We start from the raw sequence: 18537 nt of genomic DNA on the forward strand, positions 1-18537 counted from the left end.
ACAATTGAAAAAAAAAAAAAAAAACATTTTAGACTACCAAAGGTGTGAAACGACCAGTGTTCCCTAGCATACCCTATAAGGTGACGCTAATAGGTAAACATGCATCATGTCAAATAGAACTATTGCACAAGACATCATTCTCTTTCAAAAATGTTGGTTTTATTCATGAATCTAAGAAAACTCATAGACAAGCATAACTATTTTTCATGAATAATTAGATTGGAATATTGATGACAAAACCTTTTAGCATGAGTTTTGATATCCTCTAGTCTTACACAATCATCAAACATTTATCAAGAAAATCCTAAAAACATCAAGAACACTCCGTGGTTTTAGAAAAGAGTTTGATCAAAACCCTAAGGAAGGGCTTTAGTTACACATGATTAAACTAATCTAAGCATGAAATCCAAGGAAAACAGTAAAGAAACAAGAAGAAAATGAATCAAAAACAACTATATTAAACTAAGAAAATTCGGACTACAAAGAAAATAAAAACCAAGAACAAACCTAAGCTACACTTGAAATTTAAAGAAGAAATGTAAAGGAAACAAGCTCTCTGGAATTAAGCCCAGAAAACAAGCATCAAAGTAAACTAAAACACAAAAAATTAAAGTAATACACCTAAGAAAATCTGAAACCCCCAAAAGGTGCATAAAATAAACCTAAATCCTAATTCCATATATATAGTGTTAGTTTTTGATTGGCTGCATTCTGTTGACAAAAATACTATTCTATAATGTTACTACTTTCACAGGGATGCCGTTTAGTTTAGAGTCTTCAAGATATTCAGAGTTTGTTATCTGATATGGAAAGAGCCTTATCATGACAAGATCAGTGTCACAAGCATCAAGAAGGAATTTCTAGACTCCAAGAAGACTCTGCAACGTCTACAGCTCAGTAAAAGACGAATCTCGAGTTTATCGTCCGAACGGCCTAGTGAAACATTTGGACACTCATCAAGTTAGTAACGTATGTAAAGATGCTTTTCAACAGGGATTCCACTATTCAGAAGTGCTTCAGATGATTCTGCACTGTTTTACAAGTCAGAGATTTCGGTTCCCTGCTAGCCGTCCAAACGACGTGTCATCCCGTCCGGACGCTCATCTGTCCATTGTTCCATCCGTTCGGACGACGTGCCATACCATCTGGACGCCAGACAAACCAAGCATCATCCGTCCGAACCCTTCACTGTATCGAGAAGCTTCTGTTCTAGCTTGCATCCATCCGGACGACTCAGCAGCCCGTTCGGATGCCCTTCAGTATTCGATCAAGCTTCCGATTCTTTTCAAAATTATATATGGGAAGATTGCTGCAACCGTCCGGATGGAATGGATTTCCGTCCGGACGCGCTTCTCCTTAAGGCAAGAATCGCAATTCAAATTCAACTGTCCGGACGCGCGTTCAACAAATATGGAAATTGCGGATTCAACTTCGACCGTCCAGACGGCCATCCCCCATTGTCCTGGCGCGCGAAGCCTTATATGGAAATTACTTGCAGTGAATGAGCGACTGTCCCGACGACAGTGTCTCACCGTCTGGACACAGCTCTCAAACAGGAAAGATTTTCAGCGAAAATCTTAGAAATTCTGGTTGCACAGTTGTCCGTCCAGACGGTCCATGTCCACCATTCAGATGGCGCCCATATATTTTACAGCAGTCACCCATTTGAACTTCAGCCTATAAATAGAGGGTCCTGGGCATTGAGAATTGCAAGAATTCGGTATTGAATTCCTTCAGAGCTTAGAGAGTTATTTTGTGAAGTTATCGGAGCTGATTTGTTCTCTCAAGCCATTGCAAGTGTGTTGTTGCTGGGCTACAACTAAAGTCTATCTTAGGGGTTGGCCCTAAGGTAAAGGATTTCATTGAAGACCCCTTCAGGTAGGAGACCTGGTTGGGAAGCGTTCGTGTTGGGTTACACGTTAGAGAGCAAGGTACGACCACTGCATCAGAGGTATGTGAGTGTTACTGCTTTGTATCTAGCTTTGTCTTCTGAATAGTGGATATCTTGGGTTTGGCTACCCCGGAGTGGTTTTTCTCTTAATTGAGTTTCCACTTCGTCAACAAAATATCTGTCTCTTTTAATTCCGCATTGTGATATTTTGTTGCACACTATAGCACACACTTGTTATTATTTTAGAAGTCAATTCCATTTTTCATATAGGAAATTGGATTTACAAAAAGACTACAAGAGTTAATTCTAGCTAAGTATTCAGAGCTGGTCGTCGTCCATTTCTGTCCATGGAACTCAACTTTTGATTTGGATCACACAAAAATTTAGAAATATCTGGGCCTTCTGGAAGATGCGAAGTCAATCAAATGAATATATTTCGATCGATCGAACTTCGATCGATAGATTTTTTATGCTCTGAGAATCGATCGATTGCATCTGGATAGATCGAAGTTAGGTCGACTGAAAGTCGATCGATTGAATTATTGGCTGTGCAAATAATCGATCGATAGAAATGCCTTGGATGATTTGTTATCTTTTCAGGATCAACCTCAAACTCTGGAAATGACCAAATTGCCCTTGATGTATTTTCAGGTCTAATTCAAGTGTTTTGAACTAGATTTCAACTAAGACCTGAAAATAAGACATAACACAAAACTACAACAAAAAGTTATACATACAACACAAACTAGGTCTAAAAAATACAAATTAAGGGGTCTTGAATCAAATAATTCAAGACTTATCATTATCTATAAAATTTTTAGTCATTTTTTTAAAATTCAAAGAGCTATTTATCAAAACCTCTAACCTTCTAAGCCAATTTTACATTTATCCCTTGTTAAACTTCATTTCTTTTATTTTGAAGTCTTGCTCTATTTTCCAACATAGTATCATCACTTCCTCTTCTTTTCCTTCTTTATTCAGCTAGACAAAGAATGTGACGACAAAGTTTACTACAAATTAAAGGAGACTAAAGGACAAAGGTCATGACCCCATTCGATAAAGTATAAAACCAATTCGTACGAACGCTAATTCAAAAGTTTCGCGTGCTATGCTGCTTCAAGTTCATGATAGTCTCGATGCGTCAATTTTTGCATTCGTAATAGTTCGTGAGCCAATTTGATAAAAACACTAAAAACTTACTTTCAACAGTCTTACCATTTTAACCAAAAAGTTTTGGTGAGTATTTTTTATGAGTAGTTTTCATTAACCAATTTTGTTTCTCCTTTCTCTTTCACACGATCACAACACACTTTTTTTTTCATTTTTTCTCCCATTTTCTTCTCCCATCTCCCATCTCTCACACACGATGATGTCCCTATTCATGGATATGAAGGTTTCTTTGTTCTTGACATAAATTTTGTGGTTCTTTCATTTATCTTTTCTTTTTTTCTTTCTTGAATTTGGTTGAGAAGCAAATGAAAACTTTTGAGAATTTCTTAACAATGATCTAAACTCAAGATGAAGATGTATGGTAGCATGTTGTATAAAAAGATTACATAGAGAAATTGTGATGTCCTGAATATTAAGTAACATTTTAAGAGTAAAATTTAGAGGATAAATGACTAAGATTAATTGGATGTTAAGAAAATAGCTCGGAAACGCTTAAAATAGTGTTTCTGCTTCTGGGGCCCGGACGGCTCACTTACCCTATCCGGAAGGCTCGGCGTTAAAAGATACAGTAGCCTTATTTTCATGCCATTTCTCTCCGAAACTCACTGTCTCTCTCGTTTTTCATTGGTTTTTCTTAGAAAAACTGCCATTTCCAGAAATCTAGCCATCCAATCTTAGATCCGACTTTGGTAACGTAATCGTTGAAGCCCGATCTACATTTTGACCGAACGTTTTGAGGTAAATAGCTAAACTCACATTTTTGGATATTTTCAATAAATCTTATAGAAATTAGTTTAACTTAGTGTTTTCTCTAGATTTTGTATGGTTTGGAGTTGCTAGGAGCTTCCCGAGTATTTGGTCTTGGCTTGGCAAACTTTTGGTAAGTTTTTCATAGACCTTAACTTTTGGATATTTGTTTAAAGTGTTATTTTTGTGTGATTAACCCAAAGTAATGCTTATGGGTTAACAATATTGTGTTTAAGAAGTGATTAGGAATTCTGAAAAAATATTTAGGAATTTTAGCATTTAATGGATAAATTAATAATGTAGCTTTTGAGTGATTCAAAATGCTACCTAGAGTGGTTATTGGTTAGAATACTAAATAATACAATGTATTGTATTTTTAGCGGCACTTTGCGATTGATCTTAGAGTCGTTTGGGATTGGGGGTACAAGCGATTTGAGGTGAGTATTCTACTCACTGAGAAAATTATATTTTTATATATTATGGATTTGTAAAATATATATTGTTTTATGATTCCGAACCGACCATATGATGAAATATATGTTTTGGATAATTTGAATAGTTTTGTTTATGTTCAAATTATATCAATGATGTTTAAGAATTGATGCATGAGTGAAGAGTGTTGAATTGATTTAAAGTGTTTGAGTGTCTGTTGCGGTTGAGATTTAAATTATGCAAATTGTTTGAGAACATGTCATGTTGAACTATTTATGTTTTATGAAGAAACCATGATTTGAATGATTTCAAAGTGTTTTGATGAAATGTTGGATTGTTTAGTTTTAAGAGAACATTGTTTAGCAAAAAGCATGATTTAACAGCATGATACAGTAGTGAAACATATACTAATCAAGCACAAAGCATTGAGCATGTAATATAGAGCATACATACAACAGCAGCAAAACGCAGTAAACACAGTAAAATAGCAGCAAATGCAGTAAACAATTAAACAACAATTATCAGCAACGAGGGGGACCCAAGCCCCAATAAACCAATTTCATGCATAGCATATATAGCATTGTTTTATGAATGTGAGTTTATGCTATGAGTAGTTTTACTAGACGTGTTGGTATGCATAAGAGTCTTAAATGTAAATAGCTTATGTATATTTCTATCGGATGGTTGCATGTGTTTAAGAAACATTGAACTTGAATGTACAAGGACTCATGATTGCCCAGGTGCGAGTAATGGCATGTCTATGAGTAAGAAGGTTGATTGTTATTGTTCATCAGGAAAGACGTGCTAGCATAATAGAGTTTCACTCTAGTGCTCACATGATCTACTGACATTCAAGGCATGAAGCTGAAATACGATTAGAGATGGTGTTGCGAGTATTTTGTTGAAGGATGATATCCTAGTATGGAAGAGTAAGATGCCATGTTTTCCTGCTTAAGACCTATGTGTAGGCGTGATATCTGTAATGGAGTGATCGTGTGCACATATGTCTGAGCCACTGTTCAAAAGTATTATTGTAGAGGGGTCTATATGTAGAAACTTTCAAGCGGTAGACTGGAACTTCTACATATGTTCACAGCTATATAGTATGTCTTAAATGTTTTCTGAATAGTCGATGTTTACTGTATTAGCTATTGGTAAATTGTGGTTGATATAACGCTTGCATGACTAAAAATAAAGGAAATGTTTGTTCTTTGTGAAAACTCAGTTAGTTTAATATCACTGAGGTCATAGTATGTTTTATACAGAGACGGTGAACTTATTCTTTCACCTATATGGATGTGAATACCATCACAACCGTGTAGATGCTGCTCTTATGATGGAAAGTACTCCTAAGGCGGATGATGATCTGGTAGCGTTTTATTTGGGTTACTACGATTGAAGCCCGTAACGACAATCGTAGTGGGATGGACTATGGTATCCTTATTTTAAGTACTTTTGTTTATGGCTTGTGACGTATGTGTCACGTATTCTTTTGTATAAGCCATTCTTTTGTAATAGTTATATGTTATTAAGCCTTAAACAGTTAGACTTGTGTTATGGCTCACTTATGTTTAGACAATAGGTTTATTTATCGTTATGCTTTTCCACTATGATTAAGATGGTATCATGATGAATTCCGCTGTAGATATAACTATGTTTATCATGTGTATGTTATGGGGCATGTGCCATATGTTGGCTTAGCAACAAGTAGTCGTGCCACTATGATGATTCATTTTATGTTTGTATAAAAAAAATAAATAAACGGGTCGTCACATAAATAATAAAGAAATCTGAAAAAAAAGTATTATTTAAATGGAATAATGATAGTGAATAGTTAAAATGGTGAGGCTGCTAGAGGAACTTTAAAAAAATGGCTCACCAGAATAGAGAAAAGTGGTTTTTAGCTACTTCCTTCATTTAAATAAATAAATACAAAAAAAAAAAAGGTTCATGATTGAGATTTATTAGGGTGGGCCGGCAATTTTTCACGACGTTTGCAAAGTTGAGACGAATCCAAAGCAAAATGAGTGGGTTAAGATTAGATGGCGGAATCGCCCCTAGTCGGGTCATTCTAAAATTTTAATTTCACATCTCGTTAGGGTTAAGAGGTCTAAGCTATTTAATTAAATTAGTCGTTAACCCTTGAGTTTCCCACATGAAATGCCGATTTAAGTGCCTTTTCGTCTGTTATTCTTTTCCCTGAACACGCATTGCAAAATTTCCTTGAATTGGAAGTGTCCTAGTCCTATAAGAGTAATATTAGACCATTTCAATAGCAAGCATTTCAATAATTGGCAAGTGATTCAATAGCAGGGTTCAATAACTGGCAGGTATTTTTTATTAATATAAATTATGCATTTAATTTTGCTGAGCACTCTAACAACTCAGTAAATCCTTAACTGTAAAGACCAAGAAAATAAATAGGAAGTTTAGCTTTTAATAAATTATATTTATTAAATTGATGGGACTAATAATAAATCCTAAGTAGATAAACTTATATGATTGGAATAAAATGGGTTTAAGACAAAGTAATATAATTTGAATAATAAAATACTAATGATTCATTGGGTAATAAATAATTAATTGTATGGGCATAATATAGTTATATTAAATGTTAGGGTTAGATATTAATTCATAAATGATAGAGATATTATATGATGGGGGTCCTGATGTAATTAATGGAAGTTAGGGTTTTAAAATAAAAAGGAGTTTTTCTTGCCACGTGTCAGCTCATGATTGGCTAGGAGGAGATAACATTATCTCCTTCCAACCACTCACACACAGACACATGTCCCTCACCCCCTCTCTCTTCCCATTTGCATTCTCTCTTTTCCCTTTTTTCTCTCTTGATCGCACGTCACTCCTTTCTTCTTTTCTTTTCCTTTTCTTTTTCTTTTCTTCCTTCTTCCTTCTCTGTCGCGCGCACGCTGCCTCTCCCTCTCTTCTTCTCTTTTCTTCCTCCCTTCTCTTCATCACACCTAGCCCATTGAGAACCACTGAATGGAGAGAAACCGAGATTGGAGTGCACCGGAGAGACCATGAATGAGAGAGATCCAGCCATGTGAAGGAGAATAAAAATGGTAAAATCCCTAACCTTTCCTTGTATTTTCGCTAACCCATTGTCTAAATAGCACGAAAATTGTATTATATTGTTAAGGCTTTGATTTGGGTTTTGTTTAAGAAGAAAATCTAGGGTTTTATGGAGATGGATTTTGGGGTTGGCCGAATGGGTCTTCTTCTTTGGGGTTTTTGTAACAACCGGTTGGGTGTTGTGATTTGTTGTGGATTTCTTGTTCCCTAGTGATGACCAAATCTGTAAAAAATTATGGGTTTATTTGGACATGAAACCGGTTGTGTGTTTTGATTTTTCCTATTGATGACAGAATGGGTATTGAGGTTTTGGATTGATTTTTAGAATGGATTCTAGGTCGTTGTTGATTGAGTTTGAAGCTTGAACTAAATGATGGGTTTCGGTTGCCTAGATTTTTAGTAGAAAATTTGAATGGGTATTGTAATCTTTTTCCTCTTGTGGAATCATTTTGGGTGTTTGGCCGGTTGTATGTGTGTTTTAGTAGAAGCTGAATTTGGTTGTGATTAATGGTTGGATTCCTTGTTATGCTTGTAAGGGTATGTTGATTAAGAATTGGTGTTAGGCATTGGTGGAAATTGGACTATGATGTGTATGGAATTTTGAAAGTAAATTGTGGTTTGTTGATGATTATAATTAATCCTTATGTTGTTTGTTGGAGGATTGATCTTATATTGGAATTACTAATATCTCGGGATTAGGTGTTCATTTTTAGATTGGAGTATAGTTTGATTATGGGTGTTGATATAAGTCAACTATTAGCCTAAGGATAAATTGTTAGTGGTTGGGTAGAGAAGAATTTGAAGATGAATTGGGGTTTTGTGGTATTGGAAGATTGTAATAGTTGGTTGTGATAAATGATTAGATTCTTCGTTATGGCCTATTTGGATGTTTTAATTATTAGATGAAGTTTTAGATTATACTCTTTGAAAAATTGAAATGACATCTAAAAGTAAAGTGTGTGCATAAGTGTCAACAAAAATTAAGGCACAGCGGAAGGTAAATGACACAAAGATTTTTGTTGACGAAGTGGAAACTCGGTTAAGAGAAAAACCACTCCGGGGCAGCTAAACCCAGGAATTCCACTATTCAGAAGATAAAGCTACATACAAGATAGTAACACTCACATGTACCGATGCAGTGGTCGTACCTTGATCTCTGACGTGTAACCCAACACGAACGCTTCCCAACTAGGTTCACCTACCTGAAGGGGTCTTCAATGGAACTCCTTTATCTTAGAGTCGACCTCTAAGATAGACTTCGGTTTAAGCACGGCAACAGCACACTTGAAGAGGGCTTCAGAGGAAATATACGTCTCTGAGCAGTTGTGGAATTCACACCGAATTCTTACAGCTCTAAGTGCCCAAGGACCCCTATTTATAGTCTCGGGGTCAGAATGGGCGTCAGGCAAAATAAGCTTGTGAGCCGTCTGGACGGTGGACCATGGACGTTCGGACAGACAACTGTGCGATATGATTTTTCTGAAAATTTCATTGAGAAATCTTTCCTGTATAAGAACATCGTCTGGACGGGATGGCTTGATCGTCCGGACGGGCGCACATCCGCCGCAAGTTATTTCCATATCAGGCTTCGCGCGTCCGGACCAAGGGGCAGGAGCGTCCGAACGGCTAAACTTCAGCACCCAATTTACATATCTAATGCGTGTGCGTCCGGACCATGAGGGGGAGACGTCCGGACGGTTGAAGTTGAATCATCAGTTACCATATACGATGCACCAACGTCCGGACCATAGCTGTCAGGCGTTCGGACGGTCAAATTCAAACTGCGATTCTTGCCTTATGGATACAGGCGTACGGACGGGATACCACATCGTCTGGACGGTTGATTGATCTTCCCTTTCTTGAATTTGGAAAGAATTAGTGAACCGTTTGAGAACTGATAGGCGTCCGGACGTGCTGCAGAAACGTCCGGACGGATCATGCAGGAACAGAAACTTCTCGATACAGTGAAGTGTTCGGACGGAAAAGACACATCGTCTGGACGGATGATGCTGGACTGTCTGGCGTCCGGACGGGATGACACATCGTCCAGACGGATGGAGCAGTAGACAGATGAGCGTCCAGACGGGATGACACATTGTCCGGACGGCTGACAGGGAACTTGAGAATCTTCCAATCTTGACATCACTCTGAAAGTGGAATCCCTGTTTGTAGCATCCTTACATATAAGTGATTTTGTCCAAACACAGAATGAGGGACAAAATACTAACACTCTTTAAAGAATTGGGTTGTTGATTATTTGTATGACTTATAGAGGGGTTGATTCTAAAATGTAAATGAGCGTTTCAAGTATTTGTTAGGATTCTTTGTTATGGATCATTTGGGCTAATTTAGAGTGATTTGTTGTGTTGATTGGTTTGGATTTTAGAGAATGCATGAGGAAGATTAATGTTTTAAAGTATTAAGCAATAGGCTCTATGAGTTAATTACTGGAATGTTTATCTAATTATAAATAAATTAAGGGAATAAGTAAATAACTTGATGTAAAATAAATACAATAATAGATAATCGAGTTAGTCAAATGAACATAAATAGCGAGTTAGGAATTAGAATATTAACATAACTAATATCGAGGTAGAATTTCTAACAGATAAGAACTAAGAACAATAAGTATAATACCTAGTTTAGAAGTCTATGCATATGTTTCAAGCTTTAGTAAACGGATATATGACAAATGGAATTATAGTCTAATCTAATAAGAGTTATTAAATTATAATATTAAATAAGGTTAAAGTCTTAAACCTAAACTACTTGTGTGGTTAGTGACTAATAAAGGTTAAGCATTAAAGTAATGGTTAAGATGTGAATACTGTGAAATGATAATTTTCCATGTAACCCTTAGACAATAAATATGAATTAATAAGAATGTAGAAGTGCATAAATGTACTTTGAATCCAATAAGAGATAATTTAGTAACTAATTCACCTATCCATGTACACTAAGTATTTTAGTGTATCATCGGATTATGTTTAAGTTTGTTAAGCGTTGTATGCATATATATATATATATATATATATATATATATATATATGAGTCAAATATACATTGTTAACTTAATAAATAAGCAATGCGTTACAAAAAGGGATTAATAATGGTAATGTAATACAATAATATATAAACTAATGAAAATAGTAAATACATCTTATTGTTAATAAACAAGATAAAATGTGAACCTAAAACCAATGATAACCTAGTAATAGCTTAAGATACTTAACTAGACTTAGACAGGGTAATGCGACGTGTGAGAACGCGGGTAGTCTATGTGTCATAGAGTGTAGAGTTTAATAGCGTAGTCTAACGATACCAATGTTTGCAGGATAGTGTCCGGATTGGAGACTTCAATGGGTTCTCCAATGTAGAGTTCGAGTCGTGAGTCCAAAACAGCCAAGTGAGTATTCTACTCACTGAGAAAACTACTTTTAAATATGTTATAGAAATGCAAACACTATATTGTTTTATAAATCTAAACCAACTGTATTTTGAATATGTACGCTTTGGATGTTTTAAGTAGTCTCAATTATGTTGAAATATCAATGATGTTATGAAATGATGCATGAATGAAAGGTGTTGAATTGATTTAAAGTGTCTGAATATGTACTGCAGTTGGGATTTAAATTATGCAAAGAAGAATGATGAAATTTCATGTTGATTGGTTTATCGTATTTAAAATAAAGTATGATTTGCAAAGAATAGGAGTATAGAGTTTGAATTGTAAAGTATAAAGCATGAACACATTAACAGAAGAGAGGGTAAGCCTCATAATAACGAAGAGAGGGTAAGCCTCATAATAATGGAAGAGAGGGTAAGCCTCACAATGAATAAGAAGACTATCATGAGCATGCATAGCATTGTTTAAATTATGTGTTGTTTTCATGATACGTATATTGTAGTTTTGCTAGAAGTGTTAATATGTATAAGAGTCTCAATGGGAAAGAACTTATGTATATTTCTATCGGATGGTTGCATGATTTAAATGCCATTATTTTCTATAACGAATTTCCTACGTATAATCTTAGCTGCCTAGTATGTTTAAATGCTTTCTAATAGTCGGTGTTTGCTGTATCAGCTATGAGGGTATTTCAAACAAAAGTTTATAAAATTGGTAGCTGTTATAGTGTACGCATGACTCAAAAGGAAAAGTTGGTTCTTTGCTAAAACTCAGTGAATAGTATACCTCTAAGGTCTTAGTGTATTTATTTATGCTAAGACGGTGGGCTCATAATTTCACCTATACGGATGTGGCAAACCCCCACAACTGTATAGATGATATTCCTTTGGCTCCAGATACTCCAATCGTAGTTGATGGTGTTGTAGATGTGCACTTGAGGTATTATGACCGAAACTCGCCATGACGGTCGTAATTGCGGGACCATAGGCGTCCTCTATTTTATAGGTTTTGTTTATGGTTTGTGACGCCTTATTGTATAAACCATTTCTGTTGTGTAATTATATTGAGGAAAGACTTAAACAAATAGATGTTAAATGGCTCTTGTTGTGATTAATTTATGTTAGTATTTTGGCCTTATTCTGTGTTTGGACAAAACCACTTATGTGTAATGATGCCGTAAACAGGGATTCCACTTTCAGAGTGATGTCAGAAGATTCTGCCTGCGAGTCAGAAGAATTTCAAGTTCCCTGTCAGCCGTCCGGACGATGTGTCTTCCCGTCCGGACGCCCATCTGTCTACTGTTCCATCTGTCCGGACGACGTGTCATTCCGTCTGGACATCAGACAGACAAGCATCATCTATCCGGACGACGTGATTCTTCCGTCCAGACACCTACATCGTATCGAGAAGCTTCGGTGCCAGCTTGCTCCGTCCGGACGTTTCAGCAGCACGTCCGGACGCCTATCAGTTCTCGAACAGTTCACTGATTCTTTTCAAGTTTCAAGAAAGGGAAGATCAATCAACCGTCCCGATGATGTGGTATCCCTTCCGGACGCGTGTCTCCGTAAGGCAAGAATCGCAGTTCAAAATTGACCGTCCGGACGTTTGACCGCTGTGGTCCGGATGCTGGTGCATCATATATGGTAACTGTCGATTCGTCTTCAACCGTCTGGAAATTGCGTGTTGAAGTTTAGCCGTCCAGACGCTCCTCCCCAAGGTCCGGACGCGCGAAGCCAGTTATGGAAATTACTTGTAGCGGACGTGCGTCCGTTTGGACGATCGAGCCATCCCGTCCAGACGATGTTCTTATACAGGAAAGATTTCTCCGCGAGAATTTCAAAAAATCGATGTTGCACAGTTGTCCGTCCAGACGGCCACGGTTCATCGTCCGGACGGCTCCCAAGCATATTTTACCTGAAGCCCATTCTAACCCCCAGCCTATAAATAGGGGCCCCTGGGCACTTAGAGCTGCAAGAATTCGGTGTGAATTCCATTAGAGCTCAGAGACGTGATATTTCCTCTGAAGCCATTTTTTCAAGTGTGTTGTGCTGTAAACCGAAGTCCATCTTAGAGGTCGGCTCTAAGGTAAGGAGTTCCATTGAAGACCCCTTCAAGTAGGTGAACCTGGTTGGGAAGCGTTCGTGTTGGGTTACACGTCAGAGATCAAGGTATGACCACTATATCGGTACATGTGAGTGTTACTGTCTTGTATCTAGCTATGTCTTCTGAATAGTGGAATTCCTGGGTTTGGCTGCCCTGGAGTGGTTTTTCTCTTAACTGAGTTTCCACTTCGTCAACAAAAATCTGTGTGTCATTTACTTTCCGCTGTGCTTTAATTTTTGTTGACACTTATGCACACACTTTATTTTTAGAAGTCAATTCAATTTTTCAATTAGTATCAGAGCTTGGTACACTCTGAGAAGTTTAATTTCTTGAGTGTTTATATATTTGACTTCCATATTTTGATATGTCTCAAACTCTTAATTATGTTCCTACCTTTGATGGTTCGAACTATGGCTATTGGAAAGCTCGGATGCGATTCTTTTTAAAATCTATTGACTGTTGGAATATTGTAGACTCTGGTTGGACTAAACCAGAGGATGCAACTCCCGAGACAGTCCCTCTGAAAAACGCCCGACTTTCCAATGATAAAGCCCTCCATGCTCTATGCCAAGCACTTTCTCCATCTGAATTCGCCAAAATTTCAAACTGCGAATCAGCCAAAGAAGCATGGCAAATCTTGGAAACAACATATGAAGGGACAAACCTTGTTAAATCTGCCAAACTTCAGATGTTGATTTCAAGATTTGAAGAAATTAAGATGTTGGAAGAAGAGACCTTTGGAGAGTTCTACTCCAAGATAAATGACCTTAGAAACTCCATGGTGAGTCTGGGGAAACCTATCTCGGATGTAAAACTCATCCGAAAAAATTCTAAGATCTTTACCTGAGTGTTTCAGAATTAAAGTAACCACCATTGAAGAAAGCAAAGATCTTGAGGAAATGAAGATTGAAGAGCTGGTAGGATCTCTTCAAACTTATGAGCTGTCCTTGCCCCCAGTCAAGAAGTTGAAGACCATTGCTCTAAAGGCTTCCAAGAAGAAGGTAAAAGCATCATCGGAAGATGACTCTGAGGATGAAGATAAGGCAGTGGCTATGTAAGCCAAAAATTTCAGAAGACTTATGAAAGATGATCGGTTCAAAAAGAAGTTTTCTGAAAGAATGAAGAAATCTCCCAGAGAAGCTGAACCTGAGGAAGAAGAGAAGAAAGATCCCAGAGGTCCCTGATGTTTTGAATGCTCAGGCTTTGGGCATATCCGGGCTGATTGTGGGAATCTCGAAAAGGGCAAGGGGAAGGCATACAATGTGACTCTCAGTGATGAGTCTGAAGAAGAAGCTCCAGAGTCTGAGAAATTTCTGGCTTTTGTAGCCCCTCATGTTGAAGAAGAAGACTCAAATTATTCGGAGCATAGTGACAATGGGGAAGAGCTCAAGGAGGCCTACAAGACACTCTACATAGAGTATGAGAAGCTGAGAGAAGGCCGGAAGCAGCACTTGAATGATATGAACAGTTTGCAGACTGAGAAGAGTGCATTGCTGCTTAAAGTACAAGAGCTCGAGGAAAAGCTGCTAGAGACACAACTACAACTAGAAAGAGTTACCGATGAGAAGCTGACTTGTATGCTATCCATCCAGAAGAGCCCAACTGACAAAACTGGTCTCGGGTATGTAGGTTCTCTTTCTGATGCTCCCTCTTCCTCAAAGACTGTGTTTGTGAAGCCTACAGTCTCAGAGCTTCCTCCCACTGTTGAAGATAAAGGGAAGGACAAGGTCAATGGTGATGTTCCAGGCACTCAGGAGCCTCATTCCACCAGAAGACCTGCAATATGCCATCACTGCAGTCTCAGTGGGCATGTTCGCCCTCAGTGCTCTCTCTTGAAAGCACAAAAGGCCAAAGCCAAGCAAAAAGTGCCAAGACAATCTCATTATGGCACTAGACCTGCGGCTCAGCATCGGAGTCCCTAGCTTCAGGCACCAAGGTATCAGTATCAAGCCCCTTGGTCTCATGCTCCCCAGCATCAGCGGTCCCAGCAGCGGTTTGTACCAGCCAATCACAGTGGCACTTACAAGAGCAAACCCTAGTTTAGAAGGCCTCAGAAGATGAAAGAAGAGAAATACTCCATTGAGCCTCCTATCTGGATGCAAAACATGATGGAGTGGATGATGGCAAAACATGATGGAGTGGATGATGAAGTCCTTCCAGCAATCACCCTCTGGAAGGCAGGCTTGGGTCGAGAAGAACAGTTACCCCATAGGGGGAACAGGCGCACCTAGCAGACTCGGGTGTTCATGCCTAGGATTTTGTTCCGAATCCTATGGCATCAGGTTTGATTGCTCATTTTATTTGTTATATTATATGCAATCTAGGAACAAGTTGTGTTTATCCCCTTGTGTTTTCTTGAGAAAACTTTGCAGGTATTTTTGAGGAAGACAGAAAAAGCAGGTCGAGGGACTATTTTTCTGTAATGGCATCATTGAGCGAACACAGGTTTGATTGTACCTTAGCATATGATGTCTTTTTCAATATTGTTTGTTATGTTTGTTTATTTCTTTAATTAAAAAAATAATAATAATTTGGGGAGAATTTGCAGGATTTTATTCTCTTGGCTTATTAGATGTTGCATGCATTCTTGCCTGATATCTCAATTCGGTATGCATTGATTAAATACGCTTAGATATAATTGAGAGTTTTGACTATGCTAGCCAAGTGTTTTTTTCCTGTTTATGCAAAAAGTAGGATAGCTTCTTTCCTCATGCGATGAAAAAGTGCACTATCCCGGGTTCCCCTAAAGGTACATCTTTCCTTTTCTGACTCTTTGCTTTTGGAAATTTTGGATAAGAGAAGAGGTCCTTGATAAGATGGCCAAATTGACCACAGGCTAGTTGAACCTAGCATCTATAAACTCTGGCACTCCCTACAGTTTGCAGTACCATAAGATTCGAGCAGTAATTCATAAAAAGTTATGTGCTTTAAATTTGTTTAATCACTGCTTATGTGCTTAAACTTACCTTGCCCTTTATGAGCAAGTAAAAATTATATGTGTTGTATCTTAGGGGGAGTGTATCAGATGAGGGTGTCTAGGCCCTAGCAAGCTATAAGGTTTGACTTTTGGCTAATCTGTCTTTGATTTTCTCTCATGTCTAGAAAATCTAGTTGCATTTTTGTCATGTCTTGGAAAGTCTTACCTTGTGAGAAAAGAGTCTCCACACACACACGCATTGCTTGAGTTGAGTTGCCTATTTGATTTTTATATGATCAGGAAAAATTATTTGTGCTAATTGAAATCTCAACTTCCTTTTATATCTTTGTTTATTTTTTAGATGCTCTTTGATTGTGTTATCAGTTGATTATGCATGCATATTCTGACACTGACTTGAGAAAATTTGATCTCTGTAAATTATTCTCAATTTTTCTGGTGTTTCGGTGTGGACCGTTCGGACGATCGCTCTTGGCGTCCGGACGGATATGGTTCAGTCGTTCGGACGTTTTATTTTTGGAGTCCAGAACAGAGTGGAGCTCTGTCGTCCGGACGATCATTGTATTGAGTCCGGACGTACGTGCGCTGGCATTACCGTGCGGACGGTTACTTTATATCGTCCGGTCGTCATTAAGACACCGTCCGGACGAGAGACCCACAAAGGCTATAAATAGCCCAGTTTGGCCATTCTCTCCATACCCCACAAAATCTACTTTTTGGCTCTTTTGTGAGTAACTTTCTTTGGAGTTTTTGGAGTAATATCATCCCTTCTTGTCTTTTTGCATTCTCAATCACTCTTCAGGTATTTTTCTTGTCCTATTCTTTTTAGTTCTTAAACTGTTAGAATTTCAATATTTGTTAGAAGTGTTTTTGAGAGTTTGTAATGCATATACCTATCATGTAGGGATTATTTGTAGGACTATGATAATTTTTGTCTAATTTTATAATAGTCCTTTTACTGCTGTTATTCTGCCAAAATTTTTGCTAACCCAACAAGGATTTTTTTTGATTATTTGTTTTGGAATATTCTTGTTGGTTTCCTTTTTGCAAAATCATGTCTACCATCAGTTCTCAGCGCAGGGTCTGTCAGAGGACAGAAGCGGAGCAGAACGAACTACAGGCAAAGATCATGGACCGAACTGTCATTACTGAGCGGAACGTGGTCCGTGCTGACATCATGGTGCCTCTGCTGAGTAGTATCCATGAGACTATCCAGCATTATCAGTGGACCTACCTCTACACTTGGGCCTGCGTTGTCCTCACCAGGCTAGTCAGGCTATTCTATGCCAACCTGGAGGTGGCTGAAGATGATGTACGTGGGACGGTACTGCAGTCCACTGTTGATGGACACATCATTACTGTTGATCCCCAGATCATCTGTCAGTTTATCAGGGTACCAGTTCTCGATCTGCTTGCCAGTCTGTTCAACGAGGTGGTGCTTCCTCCCTCTATGGACGAGCTCCGAGAGTTTTTCCATATGGTTCCACAGGGTGAGGGGCGTCAGACTTCCATTAAGATTGGTGCTCTAGGTCCAGCCCATCGTATGTTGGCCAAAATTGTTCAGCACAATCTGTGGCCAGTTACTAGGCGCAGTGATCTGATATTGAAGAAGGCCCAGTTTGTCTATGCTGTTCACGTTCGCTTGCCTTTCTGTCTCTGCAAGCATATTCTGGGAGTCATGCTCGAGGCTCGTGATGAGGGCACTGCCGATCTTCCTTTTGGCTGCCTCCTCACTCAGATCATCCTCCAGTCTGGAATCAATATTGATGGAGAGCCTCGGATGTTGATCAAGCAGCCCTTCAGCAAACAGACGTTGATGAAGTCCAATGCGCAGCTACGAAGAGATGAGTCCGATGATGATATGCCTGCTGCGGTGCATGTTGCTTTTCCGGACGTGGCTTCTTCCTCTCATACCGTACCGCCATCTGAGCCGGAGGTAAATTTTTCTCAGGTCATGGAGGCCTTAACTGCTATTCAGGGAGGGATGACCACCATGCAGCAATCTATCTTCTCCATGCAGCTGGAAATGCGGTCCATTGGCAAGAGGGTGGAGCAGACCCATCTGGACCTTCAGGAGTGCCTCCAAGTCCATCACCCAGATAGCAGTGATGATGAGGCTGCTGCACCAAAGGCTGCACATCGGACTCCCAGAGCTACACCTATGACAGTGGATGTTTGATTCCCTCGTGCTTTTTTTTTTTTTTTTTGTGTTTACTTTTTAGTGTCTTTTTGTTATTTTGAGACAATTTGTTGTTTATGATAACTCTTGGATTTATATTACTTTGTTTCCCTGGTCCTTCTGAGACCGTTAGGGGGAGTAATTTTTATTTCAGTTGGTTGTTTTATTGCTCTGTTTACCCTTTGTCCCTTTGTGACAAAAAGGGGGACTAATTTTAATTTTTGGACCGAAAATGTATTTCCAAACCGGTCAAGTGATTTTTATCCCAGAATGGCCAAAGGGGGAGTTTGTTAATATTTTGGCCTTATTCTGTATTTGGACAAAATCACTTATGTGTAATGATGCGGTAAACAGGGATTCCACTTTCAGAGTGATGTCAGAAGATTCTGCCTGCGAGTCAGAAGAATTTCAAGTTCCTTGTTAGCCGTCCGGACGATGTGTCTTCCCGTCCGGACGCCCATCTGTCTACTGTTCCATCCGTCTGGACGACATGTCATTCCGTCCGGACATCAGACAGACAAGCATCATCTGTCCGAACGACGTGATTCTTCCGTCCGGACACCTACATCGTATCGAGAAGCTTC

The 18537-nt window shown here is 38.6% G+C and overlaps 1 protein-coding gene across 1 annotated transcript; it reads left to right on the plus strand.

Annotated features, from left to right (window-relative positions):
* Window positions 1–7177: 7177 nt before the first annotated feature.
* On the plus strand, window positions 7178–17970 carry LOC133853639 (uncharacterized). The gene is made up of 2 exons (XM_062289632.1): window positions 7178–7320; window positions 16843–17970. Exon 2 carries the CDS (start codon window positions 16904–16906, stop codon window positions 17951–17953), a length of 1050 nt encoding a protein of 349 aa, XP_062145616.1. The 5' UTR covers window positions 7178–7320; window positions 16843–16903; the 3' UTR covers window positions 17954–17970.
* Window positions 17971–18537: the final 567 nt, after the last annotated feature.

Source organism: Alnus glutinosa, chromosome 13 (genome assembly GCF_958979055.1).
Source record: "Alnus glutinosa chromosome 13, dhAlnGlut1.1, whole genome shotgun sequence".
Taxonomy (NCBI): domain Eukaryota; kingdom Viridiplantae; phylum Streptophyta; class Magnoliopsida; order Fagales; family Betulaceae; genus Alnus; species Alnus glutinosa.

Bases quoted from the DNA above. Each gene is read 5' to 3' on its own strand.
- LOC133853639 (XM_062289632.1), top strand. From the start codon at position 16,904: ATGGACCGAACTGTCATTACTGAGCGGAACGTGGTCCGTGCTGACATC.